Below are 21,305 nucleotides of genomic sequence, written 5' to 3'. Positions count from 1 at the left end.
CTTGCCTGATCCCCCTAACTGCTTATCTGCTCTCCCCTCCTGGCCTGATCCCCTAACTGCCTATCTGCTCTCCTTTCCTCTCCGTGCCCTTCGGACCCCTGGTGCAGGCGTGCTGAGAGCTCTCTGCTGCGGCCCCGCCCCCATCCTGATTGGTCGTTACATGATGGTGTCCAGAACAATTTGCATATTCCTCTATTATTAATATAGACTAGAGGCCCGGTGCACAGATTTGTTCACCAGTGGGGTCCCTTGGCCTGGCCTGCACTCTCATGCAATCCAGGACCCCTCAGGGCATGTCGGAGAGCTGGTTTCAGCCTGATCCCCACAGGCCAGCTCAAGGGACCCTACCGGTGCACGAATTCATGCAGTGGGCCTCTAGTTAGCATATAAGACCTTTGGTTAATCTCTTCCTGCCCTCCCCTTCTCCCCCTTCCCTCTGAGATTCATCAGTCTGTTCCATGTTTCCATGCCTGTGGTTTCTGCTCCTGCATTGAGTGTCTGCCCCCTGGTGGTCAGTGCATGTTATAGCTACTGGCTGGTTGGCTGGTCAGCCAGTCGCTTAGGCTTTTACATATAAGATTTTTGATCGAACTTTCTGGATTATCTCCAGTTCAGTAAATCCTGGGCAGGTCAATAGCAGTGACTTTGAGCAGATGGTTAATATTTTTATATTATTTAAATTTCATTATTGTAACAAATTTTACACTTCTTTATTTTCTCTCTATATATCAATAATGTTTTAACATTATTTTTATCTTTATAGACATGACAGTAATCAGTTAAACTGATTAGGCATTTCTTAATAAGGTCATCATATTTAGTCTTTTAGACTCTCAAAAATGTCATTGATACCTAACTTACATATATCTTTTTTTTTTAGTGTGCTACCTTCCTTACCCTTCCTATTAGTACATTTTTTTATAATGTGTACATTTGTGGGAGGATTTTAGTTTACCATTTTAGGCTACCCTATATTGTTACCAAATGCTGTCAGTTTTTGTTAGTTTTTCTGAATGCATGGCAAATATTTAGTAACCTTTCTATAGGGATTATTGATGAGATCATGTGGAGAATGTTTATTCAAAAGTGGTGTGAATAATGCAAGGAAGAAGAATTTTTAAACTCTGGGATGGATTTATTGTGAAATCAGGGGCAAGAATTGGAATATTAAAAAAAATTTTTTTTTATTGATTTTTTACAGAGAGTAAGGGAGAGGGATAGAGAGTTAGAAACATGGATGAGAGAGAAACATCGATCAGCTACCTCCTGCACACCCCTCACTGGGGATGTGCCCGCAACCAAGGTACATGCCCTTGACCAGAAATGAACTTGGGACCCTTCAGTCCGCAGGCTGACTCTCTAGCCACTGAGCCAAACTGGTTAGGGCAAGAATTGGAATATTTTTCATAGTCTTGACTAGATCTCTGAATCTAGGACTCTTTTTGTTAACTTGAAATTACATCTGAGTTTGGGGACTGTCTTGTTATTAAAAACAGTGACATTGTGGAAAAGTTGACTTTTTTTTAAGAATGCTGATCTTTAATGACTTTATTTATTATACTTTTTCATTTACTAGCAAATTCATATTACTCCTTAAACAATGATTATGTTATTCTGAAAGGATTGTATGAGAAAAAAAATTTAAGAAATATTTAAAATTGCCATAGTCAGACTTCTGTTTTAACACATAACCAAAACAAACTTGTTTTCTGAAGTTATTCTCTCATAAATCCTCTGAATGTTAGTGAATATGTTCACTGTGCCTTTGGGAGGTCAAGACTGGATATCTGATAAGCAGTACAGGTAATGGAATACAAAAGTCTTTATCCCATCTCAGTGCTGTCAAAGAAAAGAAAAAAAAGCATATTCAGAATTGTCTATGTGTGTCTGAGTTTGCTATTTCTCTTTCTCTCGCTTTCTTTTTTTGGAGGGGTCTTTCATTTTAGTGATTTCCCCCCCTGTTTTTATGTAATACAGTCCAATTTTAGAAATTATAGAAACTATAGAAGAGTCCAGAGAATAATATTGCTACTCAAAAGTAAGCTAAGCATTATCAATATATTGACCTATTTCTCTACTCATACCTTTATTTGCTTTTTTAAAAAAAGTGTATTTATTTATATTTTTATTGATTTCAGAGAGGAAGGGAAAGGGAGAGAGATAGAAACATTAATGATGAGAGAATCATTGATCGGATGCCTCCTGCACACCCCCTACTGGGGATCGATCAAGCCGGCATCCTGGGGCATGTGCCCTGACTAGGAATCGAACCATGACCTTCTGGTTCATAAGTTAACACTCAAGCATTGAGCCAAACTGGCTGGATTTTATTTGCTTTGTTGTTTTTGTTTTTTTAAAATCTTTATTGTTGAAAGTATTACATATGTCCCTTTTTTCCTCCATTGCTCTCTCTTTTTTAAATCAACTTTATTGAGATATAATCTACAAATCATAAACTCACTCATTTAAAGTGAACAATTCAATGATTTTCAGTAGATTTACAGAGTTCTGCAACCATCGCCATAATCTAATTTTAGGACAATTTCGTCATCCCCCAAAGAAACCTCATATCTATTAGTATTTACTCCCAATACTCTCCTGTTCCATATGCAATTATTAATCTACTTTCTGTCTCTATAAATTTACCTCTTTCTGAGCTTGCTATTTTAGTTTAGTAACCCATCTAAGTTTAAATGCTGCATACTTATTTTAGTAGAATTGTTAAAGTCTAACTGTTTAAAAGATCTGAATACCTTGCTTTGGAACTACTATAGCTTGGACCTGGCCTGATGCTTTGAACATTGAAAATTCAGACTCTGAATCATGGACTTCCCACACTGTAAAAAAATTTACTGCATCATTTGAAGCATCGCTGTCAGGGGAAAGAGAACTCAAAACCCCAACAATTTCTCTGAAGGACACAATTGGGAGGTACTCTGATGATCATGAAATGCGAAATGAAATTTATCACAGGAAAATCGTCTCTTGGTTTGGTGACTCCCCCTTGGCTCTCTTTGGCTTACATCGACTGATAGAATATGGAAAGAAGTCTGGGAAAAAAGCTGGAGATTGGTATGGACCAGCTGTGGTGGCTCACATTTTAAGGTAAAATGTCTTACAGTCTTTCATCTCATGGCAGAGGTTCTCAGGCTCAGCAATACTGATTTTCGCAGTGTATATACGTCATTGGAACTTTTAAAGTTTAACTATGTGCGAATATTCATAAAGGAGCTTTTATTTGCACCGCTTTGCAACTCTAGGTACATTTCATTTACTGACAGTTTTCTTCATTTGCTCACAGGTATAGATGTCTAAGTCTTTCTAACCAGGTTTTCATTAAACTACCTTATTGAATTATTCTAAATACTAACAACTCTTTCAACTTTGTAACATGTATAACATTACAGGTTTATTTATTTTTTTAATTAGTATAACTTAGGGGCTGTAATGTACTGATAGTGTAATGAAATGTCAAGAACTAAAATGGATGTTTTCAGCATTTCTTTGCACACATCAAATTCTTGTATGTATGGGACTATTAGTATTATAATTATATCATAGTAAAATAGTTTGTGACAGAATAGTTAGAAAAAAATCGAAAGTCGCCCTAGCCGGTTTGGCTCAGTGGATAGAGTGTCTGCCTGTGGACTGAGGGTCCCAGGTTCAATTCCGGTCAAGGGCACATGCCCAGGTTGTGGGCCTGATCCCCAGTAGGGGGCATACAGGAGGCAGCCGATCAATGATTCTCATCATTGATGTTTCTCTCTCTCCCTCTTCCTTCCTCTCGGAAATCAATAAAAATATATGAAAATAAGTCTAAGGTCAAATTTCTCTATACCTCATCTTTTTTTTTAAACATATTTTATTGATTTTTCACAGAGAGGAAGGGAGAGGGATAGAGAGTTGGAAACATCGATGAGAGAGAAACATTGATCAGCTGCCTCCTGCACACCCCCTACTGGGGATGTGCCCGCAACCAAGGCACATGCCCTTAGCCGGAATCAAACCTGGGACCTTTCAGTCTGCAGGCCGACGCTCCATCCACTGAGCCAAACCAGTTAGGGCAACCTCATCTTTTTATGTGCCATTTATTTGGATACTACTTAAGTTTTTAAAAAGTAGTCTTATTTGTTATATGTCCCATTATTATTACTATAAACGGAATTATTAATATGTCATCCAAGTATAGTATGTTGTAGTAAATTTATTCCATTTAGAGTCATCTATAAATTTGAAATTATTACCAAATTTTTGCATACTATATTAAATTGCTATTATATTTTATAGGTCAGATTCTTACAATTGAAAAAGTATTTGCATAATGTTATTAAATGGATTGTTAATAATATCAAGTTCAGCTTGGTATGACATTTATAAAAGCATAAGCATAAACGCTTAGCTTCTACTCTTTAAGGTGCAGAAAACTTTTTTGTAAAAGGCCTGATAGTAAATATTTTAGTCCTTGCCGGCCTTATAAGGTCTCTATTGCTCATTTTTCTTTTCTATTTTTTTCTTTCTTGTTTTCTTTTTAAAAACAAGCCTTTACACAGTAAAAACCATTCTTACCATAAAAATCCCAGACTATAGGTCATACTTGGCTTATGGCCCATAGTTATTGATCCTTCTGTACTAATAAACAAACATGTATAATAAGTTAACATGCATGTTGAGTTAAAGATTATAAAGATATAGTTAAGTAAAGATATTTATATTTCTACAACTTGTGTAATTCCCTTTTACAAGATATTGTGATTTTTTAAAAAAATATATTTTATTGCCGAAACCGGTTTGGCTCAGTGGATAGAGCGTCGGCCTGTGGACTGAAGGGTCCCGGGTTCGTTTCCGGTCAGGGGCATGTGCCTGGGTTGCGGGCACATCCCCAGTGGGAGATGTGTGGGAGGCGGCTGATCGATGTTTCTTTCTCATCGATGTTTCTAACTCTCTATCCCTCTCCCTTCCTCTCTGTAAAAAATCAATAAAATATATTTAAAAATATATATATATTATTGTTTTTTTACAGAGAGGAAGGGAGAGGGCTAGAGAGTTAGAAACCTATCGATGAGAGAGAAACATCGATCAGCTGCCTCCTGTACACGCCCCCCTGGGGATGTGCCTGCAGCCAAGGTACATGCCCTTGACCAGACTCGAACCTGGGACCCTTGAGCCTGCAGGCTAACGCTCTATCCACTGAGCCAAACCGGTCAGGGCAAGATATTGTGATTTTTAAAAAAATATATTTTTATTGATTTCAGAAAGGAATGGAGAGGCAGAGCTAGAAACATCAATGATGAGAGAGAGTCATTGATCGGCTGCCTCCTGCACACCCTCCACTGGGGATCTAGCACACAACCTGGGCATGTGCCCCTGACCAGAATTGAACCTGAGGCCCTTCAGTCCACAGGCTGACGCTCTATCCACTGAGCCAAACCAGCTAGGGCAAGATATTGTGATTTTTAAAAACTATCATTCACTTTTAAAAACAATGCTTTCATTAATTTTAGAGATGAAGGTATAGGGAAAGAGAAACATGGGATCCACTGCCTCTTGCTTCACGCCCCCTACTGGGGATTGAGCTGAGCCTGTAACCCAGGCATGTGTCCTGACCCGGAAACGAACTGATGATCTTTTGGCGCATGGGATGACACTCAACTAACTGAGCCACAACAACCAGGGCTATATTGTACACCTTTGAGAACATTATACTCACTTAGAAATATTTTTCAATTTGCAGTTAGGCCTGTAGAATTCTAAGGCTTGAAATTAGGAAATTCATTTGTTCATGCCATACATGTTTTTGAATGAAGGGAAAAAAGCCATGTTATTGTTTAAAGAAAAGAAAAAGACTTTCATAAGTATACCAGTGGACAAATAGAAATTCACTGCCAGTCAGTTAATATGAAGCAAACCTTGAAGCATATTGTAATACCATTGGTTAGCAAGTGTTTAATGTTCTTTGAGTAATTTAGTGTAATAATCAACTTTGAAAAAATTGACCTGATTTTTGATACCACTTAGATGGTAGTTTTGAAAGCAGACATTACAAGTTAAATGAGAATGTCAGGGAAATGATGGATTTTCCTCTTAGCTCTTTACTTACCAACTGAAAATAACAGTTAGGATTTAAAGGATGTACTTGTTATTTCTTAGAAAAGCAGTTGAAGAAGCAAGACACCCTGATTTACGAGGAATAACTATTTATGTTGCACAGGATTGTACAGGTAAGGAATATAAATAATTTTAATTCTCATCTGTTCAATTGGTCAGACTTTTTCATATGTGTTTAAGTTATCCCAATTATATTCTAAATGATTATGAAGGTAGGGGCCATGTCTTACACATTTGCATTCCTATATAACCCCCTACACATAGTAGGCACTTATTAAATATTTCTTAATGTACTATGAATTCTTAGTTGCTATACTAAAATAAGCTATTAAAGAAAATTCCAATATTGGAATGACTACTTTAGAAAAAGCTAGATGAGAAAATTTAACAAAGATATATACTTGGGCTGAGTATGTGCCAAGTACCTTCTCATCAATGGATATGTTTCCAGGAGGTAAAATTCTTCGCTTGAATTTGTTTTGTAATAGTGCTTCAGTACATCATCTAATGTTGCAGCTATTGTCCAGAATTTTGCCTTGTTTTATTATTTGGGTCTTCTGTTTAATGACCAATATTTAATTATGTATGTATGCATTTATTTATTATTGATTTTAGAGGAAAGGAGAGAGAGAGAAACATCAATGAGAGAGAGAAACATTGACCGGCTGCCTACAGAATGTGCTTTGACCAAGATTGAACCTGAAACCTGGGCATGTGCCCTGATTGGGAATTGGACTTGCCACCTTTTGGTGTTGGGGATGATGCTCCAACCAACTCAGCCACACCAGCCAGGGCACCAATATCTATAATAATGTCAAACTCTGGAGTAAAATAGAGACTTTAATTTGCTGATAAAATAAAAGTGCCTTTAAATAAGCTATCACATACTGTTAAATTTATTTTTTATAGAAATGCCATTATCAGGATAACATGTTAATGTTTGGGGAAAGTTAAATATACTTTAATCATATTTAATATAAAGGTATTTGCAAAATGCTTTCTTTTGTAGAGGTTACCCTGATAACTAACATTATAAACATAACGTGGAAAGAATGGTAACTAAGTACACATGCACTTTGTTTGTTGTTTTGTTAAGGTTAATTGTGTCTTTTTTTTTTTTTTTTAAAGAAAGGCTGATAGCCATATGAAAATGAAAGTTGTAAATTTTCAGATGAGTATGATTTTTACAGGTACTATATATATGTATTTTTTTTAGCTAGGAAGACTTGCAAATAAAATTTGTTGTGTTAAGAGTGCTAATTAGCCAAAGGATGTACTTAAACAAGTAACCATTAAATAAATTTATGAATTTGCCTTTTGTGCTTTTATTGCTAACAAACAGCCGTGGTCTTTAAATGTTACATATTGTTAATTAAACAACACCAAGTTCCTCATTATATTAGTATAAGTGGTTTGTTTAATTTCAAGTAGTTTTAAAAATCTTTAACACTGATGTTTCAGAATCCTAAAGGAAGAGTTTATATCAGTGTAGTGTATTTTGACAAATTATAGGGTTAGGAATTAGGTGAAGCCAGATTTTATCAATAATTTTCCCCCCTCTGCCATCATTAGTATTTTAATAGGTTCCGTTTTCCGTTCCTTGCATCCTCTTCTTATTCGGAATTCTCTTCCTTTGTAATTGCATCTCTTTCCATGGCTTTGAGTAGTTAAGACTCTGCACTGTACACTACAGTACAATGTCCTTTATAATCTGGACTTTTGAAACTACATTTTCAGTGTTGCTTGTGCCAATATGAGGTAACTTATATTTTCTTCTGCCCTTCAAATATCTCTACCTAGATGTTTTCAAACACTTCAAATTCAACATGTTTAAGATTAAATTCATCACTTCCTCTACCCCACTCCTTTCTTCCTATTTTTCTTCTCTAATAGTATCATGTCCATATGCATACACTTACTTATTCTCGACTCTCCTCAACCAAAGCTTACGAATTGCACTTAAAATATTTATTTCTGAAATCTCTTCTCTACTCTCATTGATTTAGATCAGACCCTTACCTGTAACATGGACTTTAACTTGATTTCCTTGTGTCTCTCCTCTTTTTGATCTGTCTGATCACAGAAACTGATCATGTCCCTTAATGTAAAAACCTATGACTGTCCATTTACTCTGGCCTCCTTATTTTAGCATCTGAAGCACACGATGTCCTTTATAATCTGTTCTGACCTGCATTTCCAGCCTTACCTCCCAACACTGTCTTCCATGTTGATACACCCAAGTTCTGTCAACCTTCAGGCCATTCCTTGCACATACTATTATTATGTTTTCTCATGCCTTTGCACATAATTGCCTCTGCTTAGAATGTCCCTTATTATTAAAAGGCCTCTTGTTTACTTTTAACTCATTCTTTAAGAACATTCTCAAAGTTTACATCCTTGGTAAAGCCTTTCCTACTCCCGTCAGGCAGAGTTAGTTTGTTTTTCTGTGCTCTGTAACATTTTGGAATATCTCTATTAAATGTTGCACTTGAAATCACTTGTAATATCACCTTATGATGATCTGTTTCTCCCTGTAGATCAATGATTGTTAAGGTAGCAGGGGTAGGGGAAAGGCATCCGAATCATTTGGTTGGGAATCTGCTGGAGTGAGCTTGTTATGTAATTAGACTATTTCATAGTCCTCACATATGTTAGAAGTGGTGGAGAAACACCAGAACAATTGAACCAGACACTCTGAAATCAGGGTCTTATTTGCTATTATACCCCTCTAGCATTGAACACCTCGGTAAATCGGTGGCCCTCAATTAATGTGTGTCCAGTGAAGATGAAGGGTAAGAGGCATTTGATTAGGAGGAATTGTTTTACATGACAGTGGAAATATTATTACTTGGTCCTACTATGGCAATATTTGCTTCTGGAGGAAGTAGAACTTTCTGAAGGGAAACTTCATTCAGTTGGCCTGTGTATTAGTTCAGAGAAGTGAAAGGTAGGAGATGGTCATGTGTACACTGCCTTAGAAAAGTGAGAGAATTTAAAGGTCTATAGTCAGAAGCCACTACTGAGGTGTTTGAAGAAAGTGAGATGTTAGAATTGAGACAAATGGAAAAAACTGTTGTGGCATTTTTGGTTTCGACCAGTGACTTTCAACCAGTATTCTGCAAGAATTTTTATTTTATTTTATTATTTTTTAAAATACATTTTTATTGATTTCAGAGCGAAAGGGAGAGGGAGAGAGAGAGAGAAACGTCAATGATGGGAGAGTATCATTGATTGACTGCCCCCTGCACGCCCCCTACTGGGGATTGAGCCCGCAACCCGAGCATGTGCCCTTGACCAAAATCGAACCTGGGACTTTCCAGGCCACAGTCCAACGCTCTATCCAGTGAGCCAAACCAGCTAGGGCAAGAATTTTTAAAACATGCAATACCTGATATTTAGTTAGGGGCACTGACTTCTTTTCCCTTAGATTGTTAAATAAAAAATAACAACAGCCAACATAATAATAGCTGTCCACTATGAATAATTCAAAATTATACCTGGTTTTTTTTTGTCAGATCAGCCAAAAAAGTATATATTTTTGGTGTGCCACAGAATGTGAGTAATTAGTTTATATGTACATAAGACGAAAAGGTTGAAAATTGCTGATTTAGACTGACTGGTGGAAATGGGGAAGCTTGTGTACAAAGAATCAATAGCTCATAGTCTAAATTTGGAATTTAAAAGGAAGAACTGGGGCAAAGAGACAGAATTTGTTAAGCAGTTCACTGGAAGAGCAGAAGAGTTTGGTTAAACTGACAGGGAGTGCGGGTGTAAAGTAACTTTTGAATAAAACTATTTTATGTTGAACAAAACAAAATAAAGTTTTGTCTGTATTTGCTTCTACCGAATTCTCTCATTTTCTCTTGAATTATTCCACTTAGGCTCTCCCACCCATCATTCCACCAAAACTACCCTTATCAATAATTTAATCTTGCTGAATCCAGTGGTCCCTTCTCAGTCCTCACATCACACAGTCTGTCAGTAGCAGCTGACAGAGCTGACCACTTTCTCCTTTTCTTTATAACATTTTGTTTGCTTAGTTTCCAGAATACAGCTTTCAGGTTCCCTCTATCTCCTTGTCCATCCAACTCCTCAGTCTCCTTTGCTGGTTTTTCCTTATCTCCCCAATCTCTAAAATTGTTGGTGTGCTGTGCTCAGCCTTTAGACTCCATGTCTTTTTCTGTGTACATGGATTTGGCTTTACAGTACCATCTGTCTGCTGTCAGTACCCGAACTTATAGGTCTACCCTGGGCCTCTCCCCAAATCCAGGCTTTTGTGTCCATGATTGCCTTCCCCTCTGCTTGCATGTTTAATAGGCATCTCAAACTTAGCGTGTCTAAAAACTGAGTTCCCAATCCTCCCTCTTATATTTGCCCCACCTGCCCCCGCTTATACCCAAACCCTTCAAACCACCCATGATTCCTTTTTCATCTCTCACACTTTACATTTAATGTATTAGAGAATTATTCATCTTCAAATTGATCACTTTTCACTGCTTCCACATGACCATGCTGTGACCATTCCCAGTCTTCATAATTACAGCCTTTGTTCAAGCCATCATCCTCCCTTGCTGAATTACTGCAGGGGCTTTCTAGCTGTTCTCTGGGCTTCAGCCATTGCCCCTAAAGTCTGCCTTTAACACGTGAACCAGACCGGTGAAGTGTAAGTCAGAGCAGGACATTCCTTTCCTAAAAAAACTTCCCAATGGCTTCCCATCTCACTTCAGGTAAAAACTGAAGTCTTTGCAATGGCCTTTTAAGAGTGCACACAAGCTGTCTTCACTCTGTCCTAGTCGGTAACTTTATCTCCTTACCTCATTTCTGCTCCTGTACCCCTTGCTCACTTCCCTTCAGAGGCACCGGCCTCTGATTCCTGGAATATGCTAGCTGTGCTTCTGCCCTAAGGCATTTGCACTTGGTGATCTTCCTGCCTGGAATGCTCTTCTCCCAGGTATCTGCATTACTTGGTTTCTTACTTTAAGTCTTAACTTAAATATTAGTTTCTCACAAGACCTTGCCCACCATCTGATTTTAAATTGACCCTGCCCCCAGCATTTCCTGTCCATCTTTCTCCCTTTGTTTTTCTTTGATGCACCATCTGACATCTATTTTATTTATTTATTGCCCATTTCCATGTATAGAGTGTATGCTCTTTTAGTGGGATTTTTCTCCGTTTTGCTTGCCCTTGAAGACCCAGTGCCATGCAGTAGCTACTCAATAAGTATCTGTTGAATGCATAAATGAGGTAGGTATTTTTAACTCACTGAGACTTTGATAGTGATGTCAGAGATCAGGTGACTGGCCAATGTGGGGAAATTAGGGGAAAAATGTTTCTGAAAGTATTTAACACATTTTCATTGTGGTTTTTTTTCAGTTTACAGTTCAGATGTAATTGATAAACAGTGTGCTTCCATAGCCTCTGGTAATACAGATGACAAAGCTGTTATTATTCTAGTTCCTGTTAGACTTGGTGGAGAAAGAACCAACACCGACTACTTAGAGTTTATAAAGGTAGGAGATGAGAGCTGTTTATTTTTTTAAGGCAATGATAGCTCATATGAAAAATACAGAAGGTTTGCAATATTTTCTATTTAATGAGTAGTGATTTTATAGCTGTAGATCATAAAGTTTGATATTAGAGATATAAAAAAATATTTACAAATTGAGTTTTAAAGAGAGAGGATGGGAGGAGGAGAGAGAGAAACATTGATATGAGAGCAAAACATGAATAGTCTGCCTCCTGCATGCACCCTACCAGGGATCAAGCCTGCAACCCGGCATGTGCCCTGATTGGGCTTTGAATCGGCAACCTTTTGGTGTTTTGGTGCATGGATGATTCCCAACCAACTGAGCTACACTGGCCAGGGCTGACAGAGATTTTAAATTTCATTAAAGGTCAGATGTGATTTAAAGAGGGCAGTGTTCTATGACAAGATGAAAAGCCTTTTAATCTGTGTAGCTAATCAAGGAGACACAGATGCAGCAAAAATCATAATCCTATATAATAAAAGCCTAATATGCTAAGTATCTGGTCGACTGGTCAGCTATTGAACCAATCAAAGTGTAATATGCTAATGATATGCTAAGGCTGCTCAACCGCTTGCTATGACATGCACTGACCACCAGGGGGCAGATGCTCCAACTGGTATATTAGCTTGCTGCTGGGGTCCAGCCAATCGGGACTGAGCAAGACAGGCTGGACATGCCCTGGCGTCCTCCTTGGTCTCTCCCTGGCTGGCCTATCTCCCGCATCTCTCCCCGGCCCTGATCTTGCACTGGTGGGGTCCCTCGGCCTGGCCTGTGCCCTCTCACAATCTGGGACCCCTCGGGGGATGCGGGAGAACTGGTTTCGGCCCGATCTCGCAGGCCAGGCCAATGGACCCCACTGGTGCACGAATTTGTACATCAGGCCTCTAGTCTGTAATATATCTACATTTCCCATTATTGTTATTTATGATTTTTAAAAGCAAGTACCTTTATTTATTCATAAAACCCACATTAAATTATGTCAAATAATTATTGGAACAAACTGACTTTTCTATTATGGCTGCATTATCTATTAATTTGTTTCCTGTGTCACCATGAGGTCAATAAGAAGTTAGGATGATTACTTATATAGACAGAAATGATGAAGATAGACTGTGGAGAGGTTCCAACTTTGTTTTCTTCATATTAACCAGTTAAAAATCGGTTCTATTTCATAATTCTTTTTTCCTGAAGAACCTAATTATGTTATCTTGTTTTGGGCACCAAGATATTCAGTTGTCATAGAACTTTAACTTTTGAAATACTTAGTTTCTGGTTAATATTATAATATTTATATTATTTGCATAGTTTTAATAAAATTTCTCATGTTTTCAAGGGCAGAGATCAAATTCCTTTTTGAATGGAGTGTTATGAGATATAGTGATCTTGAAATAAAGTCTAGATTTGTGTTTTATGATTCATAACAATTTTTTCCCCACATGAAGCATTAATCCCATATTGTGGTCTCTATGTATATAGTGGAAAATGTATATTCAGCTTAAATTGTACTGATTCTAAAAACCTAGAGCAATTCTTTTCTGTATGTGGTATATGGAAGTCTTCTAGCTGGCATATTGGCTTTTCCTAACAGTTACTAAAATTTTGTAGGTACACTTGTTACTAATAACACCAATAATATATTAATAACATATTAATCCTTTAGATAGAATTGGGGTTTTGATTTCTAACTTATGGGTTCTTTAGTGGAGTTATTGGTAGAATGCGAAGTTATAAGCCATTTTATCTAGAGAGTCCATTGAAGATTTTGAGACTTGGGGCATCTTGTCATGTCTCAGTAGGTTCTAACAAAATCTGAACTGGATTCCCTCTCCTTTTTCCACTGCCATGAAAAGATTAGAAACAACCAATCTTGGAACTGACTCCTTTAGCCACAACCCCATTGCTGGTGGAGTGGGCTGCAGATGGCTTCGAGGCATGTTATATTTGGCCGAGGGCTTTGCTACTTAGAGGTATTGAGAGTATCTCTCAGATGGCGGACTGCCTAATGCTCCTGAGTGATTCACTGGAGCCTGAATTGTGGTGAAATGAACCCTGTTTGGCATATAGGAGTTGTTCAACAAATACTTGTTAACTCGCATATTTGTATAACATTTTCAATACATGTTAATCTCATTTTGCCCTCACAGTCAGGAACTGGATTGTCTTTATAGGACAGAAAAGACAGAAGTTAAGTGCTATGGTCAAGTTCAGATAGCAAATTGGTAAGAGAGACTAGAACTTTTGGTTGGTTTTCATATTTTTTCCTTAAAACATGGACTTTTAAAAATGTAACATTTTTTTGAGCTTCTACTAAATTCATTTATACTATAGTCCACTAAAATGAGAGAGCAGTGACTATTGACACATTTTAATTTTTCAATTATCAGATAAAAAGAGCTGAAGTGGCTGAGTGTAGTAGATCATATGCTAGGTGTTATGCTTGGTCAGAGGGGGTGTTTGGGTCAAAAGCCAAAATGACAGCATGTAAAGAGGCATTCACTTACAAGTGGAAAAAAGTATCTAATAGCCCTAAAAGAAAAATGATCTTCCTCTTCTTCTTCTCCTTTCTTCTCCTCTTCCTCCACCTCCCCCTCCACCTCCACCTGTACTCATCTTTCGCCTTCCCTTCCCTCCCCCTCTGCTTCTTCTTCCTTCTTTATCAGCAGTTGTATTTTTTCCTGCCAAACCATTGCATAGTATGCCCCTTAAAATTCACCATTCAGTTGTGTTTTTCAAATGTTTTAATCAGTAATTCCACAGTATTTCAGAGATGGTACCTTCTCCTTTACCATTCTGTGAGGAGAAAGAAACTTGGTGTGGTGCTTTATCAGCTCTTACCACAGGAAGTCTGTCTGCCTGTTTATCTGTCTATCTATCTATCTATCTATCTATCTATCTATCTATCTATCTATCTATCTATCTATCCGTCCATCTACCGACCTATCATCTGTATGTATGTATTCATTCATTCATTCATTCATTCATTCATTAATATTTTCTAAGGGACCAGGAATGAGGAAAATCCAATATGTTCTCTTTATTTAGCGAGAAAAATTAGGACTTTCCTTTTTGACTGATTACTTCAGTCTTATTTATTGCTCCAGGGATACAGCTCAATAAATTCACAGATAACTATGAAGAAGTTTTTTTAGGAACTGAAAAGTGTTTCAAGTTTCCAGAAATACAGCCCTTTATATGTAATGGCATTCGAGCTCCTTAATCTGCTTCTAAGTGTTAATGGCTAAATCTGCTCCAGTATGTTGTAAAGGGAATATAGATGTCAGGAACCGAAGTCTTTCTTCCATTACTTGGACTCATTCTTCTTCTGAGAAGAATTGGTAATGAGTCTTGTTATATATATTTTTTCTTTCTTTTTCTCAGCTGTGAGGGATTTAGAACTTTCACTCCCTCATGGGTACCTATGTCATAGCATTGTGTTTCAGCTGATCAGGTGATCTCAAGTTAAAGACACTATCTAATTGTGTTAGGATTTTTATTTAGGGGAAAGCAGTAGACTCATTAATGATAAATAACTATTATATGTCAAGTGTTTTGTGTGTGTGTATAATTTCATCCTAACTTATTTTATAGTTAGCGCTAACATTTTAACCCAATATGCCTTCTCTATTTTATTTAAATTTTTTAGTTACAGTTTTCCTTTTCCAAAAAACCTCTATATTTTCACAAGACTGATAGGGTTATTTTAACAGTGAGAACCTGAAAACAATTTAAATATTTATAATGGGGGTTTTAAAGCACATCTTGTTATCTTCATAAAATAGAATATTTTGTAGTCATTAAAAATAATATAGGTCTATATTTATTGATAGGAAATAATGTTTATGACATAATGAGAGATAAAAGTTACAATAGTATACATTGTATGATGCCACATATAAAAATTTTATTTGTAAATCTACATCATATAGATAGATGTCAAGAAGATTTCCCCCCAAATGTTAATTATGATGAGCTTTAAGTGGTGGGATTTTGGGAAATTTTTACTGTGCGTTTTTATTACAATGACCATATATTTTTAAGAAAATAATTAAGCTTAAAAAAATGCTATGGTTTGATTACTTGTTAAAGGGAAAAAAGCGTTTGTTTATATATTCTTTATTTTTATATCTTCTAGATTTCAAAACATCTTCTCATTTACGAGAAGGAAAGTTTAACTATTGTTTAATACTTTGGGGTTGTTTTTCTTTTTTGAAAATAACATATTAGTATTTTGTGACATATATGCTAAAATTAATGCAGGAACTACTGACTTTATTGATCCCACTGGACATATTCTTAACTGACCCCACAGGACTTTTATTTTATTTTTAAAGGTATAGAGTTATTTGGCCCAGCTTAAATTGAGTTCTCAGAATAGATGCTGAGGGGCATATTAAATCATTTATTCAGGTACCTCTGTTATTTTATAATTAGTAAAACAATTTAGCTTTAAATAAAATAGTAATTACTATTTTCCTTAGATTAAAACATTTCCATTAGTCATTATGTTTATTCCAAATGAAGTAGTATAAAAATATCTGTCAAGTAAATGCCATTGATTAGAAAATGGGTTTTAGTTTGGGATTCAGGGTTCAATGAAAACAGCAACAAGATCTAAGAAAAATTTCTAGCCTTTCCAAAAGTCCGATGAAAATACATTGATTGCAATAAGGCTGCACCAGCAACAGAAAGACCTGGTGTTCTGGCTTTGGCAGGCAATGTTATTGTCTGTACGTGGTACTGTTGTCTGTCCCTGTATTGGGCACACAGCAGTTGTTTAATGTTGTTGAGTGACACGCTGGTCAGAATACTTGATTTAGTCACGTTAATGTTGAGTGATTTAAAGAAAAGGGAAGATAGTTTTTTAGACAGAATGATTTCAGAACGTGAGGACAAATGTAATAAAAATAAAACTGGTGGTGAAAAATTTGGGAACCCTAATATTGGTAATATAAATTTAGTTGTTTTGGATAATTACCATTTGTTTCTTGACTCTAAATCTGAATTAATTTCTTTTTGCAGGGTATTTTAAGTCTTGAATATTGTGTGGGAATTATTGGTGGCAAACCAAAACAGTCATATTACTTTGCTGGATTTCAAGGTTGGTGATTTAGTAAAGTATATTTCTTCATTGTTTTCTTTTGAAAGTCAGTAAGTTAATATCAGATCCTCTGGAAGCAGGATGATTAACAGAGCAAAATGAGTACCTTATAAATTCATCAGTCCTACCATAGCCACTCATTTGTCATTTGGTCCACAACATAATTGGATTCTGCAAAATGTATGTTTAATTTCTGTTATTGCATAAACAAGGCATAATTTATTGGTTTCACTAAACTTCAGAAGACATTGCTTTCACATTCTGGCAGTTGCTATTTACATATTTACTTTTTACCAGGGTTAGTGGTGCTAGTTGATGATAAAATGACAAGCAATATGTTCTTCCTGTCAGGATAAAGTAGTGCGATACATTTTTCATGTGCAAACTGTAGAATATAATTGTGTGTTTGTGAAAGTAATTTTATCACCAAAAATTAAATGACAATCTCATCACTTTATAAAAATTCTGCTTATACAAGCATATTTGATTATGCAAAAGTTAATCTGTCCTGTGCAAACCTATGTTTCAGTCAATGAATATCAGTCTGGCAAGCTGTTACTCCCAGGTTTTTTTCAGCTATTCTACATAGAAATTGGATTGTAAGCAGTGTAATAATAAGGTGTTTTTTGAATTACTTGTCTTCTGTTTTGTCCTTGTAGATGACAGTTTGATTTACATGGATCCTCATTACTGCCAGTCTTTTGTAGATGTCAGCATAAAGGATTTCCCTCTTGAGGTACTATGGATTAAGAGCTGTTTTCTTACTATATGAAGCAAACTCTAATTATTTAGAGATGTACTAGGCAGCTAAGCTTTTATGGTATTACAATTACAGCTTAATAATACATATTTTACTGACTTATAAAACCATAATCCACACCATAGTCAAAGGTTAAATAATTTCTTACTGAATTTTAATTTAGGATATACCTTTGTTTCCATTTATCTTTGTCTCTAACTTGTTAGACACCCTAGCCCTGCCAAAATAATTGAGCAAGCCTCCAAGTGACTGTAAATATACAGCAGAACAGTACTGAAGCATAAAAATGTTAGGTATGTTTAAAACAAAGAAAGGAAAAAAAGGGGGAAAAAGGAAAAGAAGATGGTGGAGTAGGGTGAGAATGACAAGGTGACTTAAGGAGACTACCTGATAAATTATTTTGCTGAAGTCTAATAATTAAATCTTAGCCTCTACTTTTCAAGAGCTTAGTTGGGCTTCTAATTTTTGTTTTAGGTTTGATTTTGCAACAACTTTTTTCTCTTTATGTTGGTCATTTTGTGATCCAGCACTTGAATTCAGAAAATCTGAGAGTGCATAAGTGAGACATTTAATTATACATTGTTTTGGATATATTTTTTCCCCCAGTTGATGCTTGTACAGACTTTTAAAATAATTTTAATCATTTGAGTGGCATGGATCACTAATTCCAAGGCTCCACAAGTGACAAATGTGGTTTAGTACTTCGTTTTAGTAATAGCTTGCTAGCTAATGGTAATACCTAAAGATATTTAAGGAGATTAAAAAAACTGATCAACTGCAAGATTAAAACTGCAAGACCTTTAACTTTCAGTGATCAAAAAGACACATTATAAAACATTCTAGCACCCTTTGTAAACTGTTACCTCAACTGAAGTACAAGCCTCTTGAGGCCAAGCCTCTTGAAGCCAGGTTTGCTTTCTGCTTTCTTCCTTCATAGTATCTTGTATGTAAACCTTAATAAATATTCCTCGTGGACGAATTGATACTGGGGGAGGCACTAGAGAATTGTGCTATGTGAAGCACCTTGTAATTCTTTCCGCTGCATTGTGGTCTTGTGACACTGAGGGGATGCTTAATTGTGGATTCCCATGGTCAATGGTTAGTTCAGGGAAGAGATTCAACTGTTGGGATGAGTGTGTGTGTGTGTGTGTGTGTGTGTGTGTGTGTGTGTGTGTGTGTGTTTAATAAGTTAAGATTTCCTAAACCAGAGACTATATCTTCATGTTATACTTTCGGAATGACCAGTTCTAACTCTTATAAATACCAAACTCTTATTCTGTTATTAAGAGAAATTCTATTCTCTTAATATTAATATTTTATTAATAAGGTAAGAAAAACCATATTAGTACAAATGTTAGTCTGTTTTAATTCCTGGGCCCTCAATTTCAAGTTTCAGGTTTTAGGTTCATACAGTGGTGACTAGTTTAATCTATCCTAGTAAGTTCAGAGAATACTGGCATTAAGGCTATTAGAATGATGTGATATCATTAGATAGGTGGATGAGTGAATTAATCTCTCATGTACTCTTTATGAATTACACATGTGAATTGCAACTGGTAGGAGGTGCTTTTTAGTAAGTGTATTCTCTAGTTAACTAAGGAAGCTTCATATACATCACCAAAATAGCATAGTTATACATAAAAGCTTTTGTTTCATTATTGTTTGTATGTTTAGGTAATAGAATCCACTATTCCAAAGAATAAGCCTAGAACAGTGCCTGGCATTTAGTAGATGCCTAATAACTATTTGTTGAAGCAATGAATAAATATTGTTTTAAAAAAATTAAATAGCCCTAACCGGTTTGGCCCAGTGGATAGAGCGTCGGCCTGCGGACTGAAGGATCCCAGGTTCGATTCCAGTCAAGGGCATGTACCTTGGTTGTGGGCACATCCCCAGTAGGGGGTGTACAAGAGGCAGCTGATCGATGTTTCTCTCTCATCGATGTTCCTAACTCTCTATCCCTCTCCCTTCCTCTCTGTAAAAAATCAATAAAATATATTTAAAAAATTAAATAAACGAGAATTGTCTCACCCTGGCCAGTTTTTTCAGAATCATTTTTCATTGTCACAGAATTGTATCAGGTGAACACTCCCTAAAATGTGTATGCTACTCTTACCAATAGTCAGAATTTTAAAAATTAAAAAAAGAGTAAGTGCATAGTTCAAAGAATTATCATAAAATAAACATAGCCTTGCAATACGACTTGGGAAGATATTTTAAAATCTAACTTGTTCTGCAATAAACAGAAATGATTCTGGATTATAAATTAATAGTGATTTGACTTCAGAATCTTCTTGGGTGAACAAAAGAATGTAATTTTACATTTAAGTGATGTCAAATGCCTCACTGTAATATGAGTCCTTGTACTCATATAGTAACACTCTATAGCAGTTTCAGTGATCAGAGATTTATATCAGTGTTTTGTGGATAGTTTTTGACAGATGTCAAAACAGCCATGAATAACAGTATAGTGTTATTATCTATGATGATTGAAGCAATATTGTGAAATAGCACTAAGTCTATTCTGGTTTAATCTTATTGATTCTTACATAAAAACTTTAATTGCCCCAGTTTGGCTTAATGGATAGAGTGTTGGCCTGCAGACAGGGTCTTGAGTTCCATTCTAGATCAAAGGCACGTACCTTGGTTGCAGGCTCCTCCCCAGCCCAGGCCCTGGTCAGGGCTGGTGCAGGAGGCAACCAATCTATGTATTTCTCTCATATCGATGTTTCTATCTCTTTCCCTCTCTCTTCCACTCTCCCTCAAAATCAATGGAAAAATATCCTCGGGCGAGGATTAACAAAAACAAAAAACAAACAACAAAAACTTTAATCAAAGCATTAATATAATGTAGGACGCTATTGTATATGAGTTAAAAAATATTTTTTTTGAGCTTTGGACAAACTTTGGTCTTTCTTATTTATTCCCAAGTAGCAATAAACAAACAAACCAACCTTAATTATTATTGCATTTGACAGGAGCTGGGCAAATGACTATTTTTAGATACCTTGTATGTAGAGTAACTTTTTGTAAATATGACCTAGAACTTTCTGTGCCTTATATATCAGTATAATCCTGTATATTGTTAACTAACAAGCTTTTACTTAGCTCTTCAGTGCCTTTCTAGATCTGTTTCTAATGTCTCCTTATAAATAAAACACATGAAACAATGTTAGAAGAAGTCCAACTAAGACAATACTTGTGTTGACTAGTACCTTGGGGACTCCAGTTTAGCTAGATCGGCTCTCACTATATAAGTTAAGTGTTAGATAAGCATTGGGTAAAAGGCATAGTTTGGTCTGTATTTACTGCCATGATGTTTTATTTGAGTCTTATATATGATTGAACTATTCATAAGGGAAAAAAAGCAGCTTGAGTAGATGCAAATGAAGGGGGAAAGAATAAGGGGATTTTGATGGATTTACCGGGAACATAGCAAATATGAAAGCCTGTATTTCCCCACATTTTGGGAAATGGTTTCAAGGACAAATCCCTTAGTTTTAGGCATTAAATGTAGGGAAATTTTAATTTTATGAGTTCAGATTCAGCATAGATTGTTTTGCCGGGAGCCGGTCCATCCTTGCTGTTTCAAGGGACCTGGCATATATGGCATACTGTTCTTAATATGTTTGCTATCCTTTAAATAAAACATATAAAATATACAACAAAGAATTTCCACCCCTGTGTCCCATCTGCCCAGTTTTCTTCCTCTAACTTTAGCATGGTAATTTTTATATGTCTTATACAATTTATTTATGCACATACCAATAACTATGAATATATATTTTTGTGGCCTTCCTTTTGTTCAGAAAC

General features: G+C 36.2%; 1 protein-coding gene across 3 annotated transcripts in view; it reads left to right on the top strand.

Moving 5' to 3' along the window:
- Nucleotides 1–21,305, top strand: part of ATG4C (autophagy related 4C cysteine peptidase) — a gene marked incomplete at its 5' end in the record, with an annotated part of 80,813 nt that overhangs the window by 43,478 nt on the left and 16,030 nt on the right. For all 3 annotated transcript variants that reach the window (XM_081086464.1, XM_081086463.1, XM_081086465.1), the window contains 5 exons: nucleotides 2,775–3,105; nucleotides 6,148–6,218; nucleotides 11,480–11,616; nucleotides 16,654–16,732; nucleotides 17,392–17,468. In XM_081086464.1, the coding sequence (XP_080942590.1) occupies nucleotides 2,775–3,105; nucleotides 6,148–6,218; nucleotides 11,480–11,616; nucleotides 16,654–16,732; nucleotides 17,392–17,468 (695 nt within the window). The remainder of the gene's footprint in view (nucleotides 1–2,774; nucleotides 3,106–6,147; nucleotides 6,219–11,479; nucleotides 11,617–16,653; nucleotides 16,733–17,391; nucleotides 17,469–21,305) is intronic.

The sequence above is a fragment of the Myotis nattereri genome (assembly GCF_964212035.1).
Source record: "Myotis nattereri genome assembly, chromosome: 3".
Classification (NCBI taxonomy): domain Eukaryota; kingdom Metazoa; phylum Chordata; class Mammalia; order Chiroptera; family Vespertilionidae; genus Myotis; species Myotis nattereri.
The sequence above is the reverse complement of the archived record's forward strand: the minus strand, read 5'-3'. Positions and strand labels throughout refer to the sequence as shown.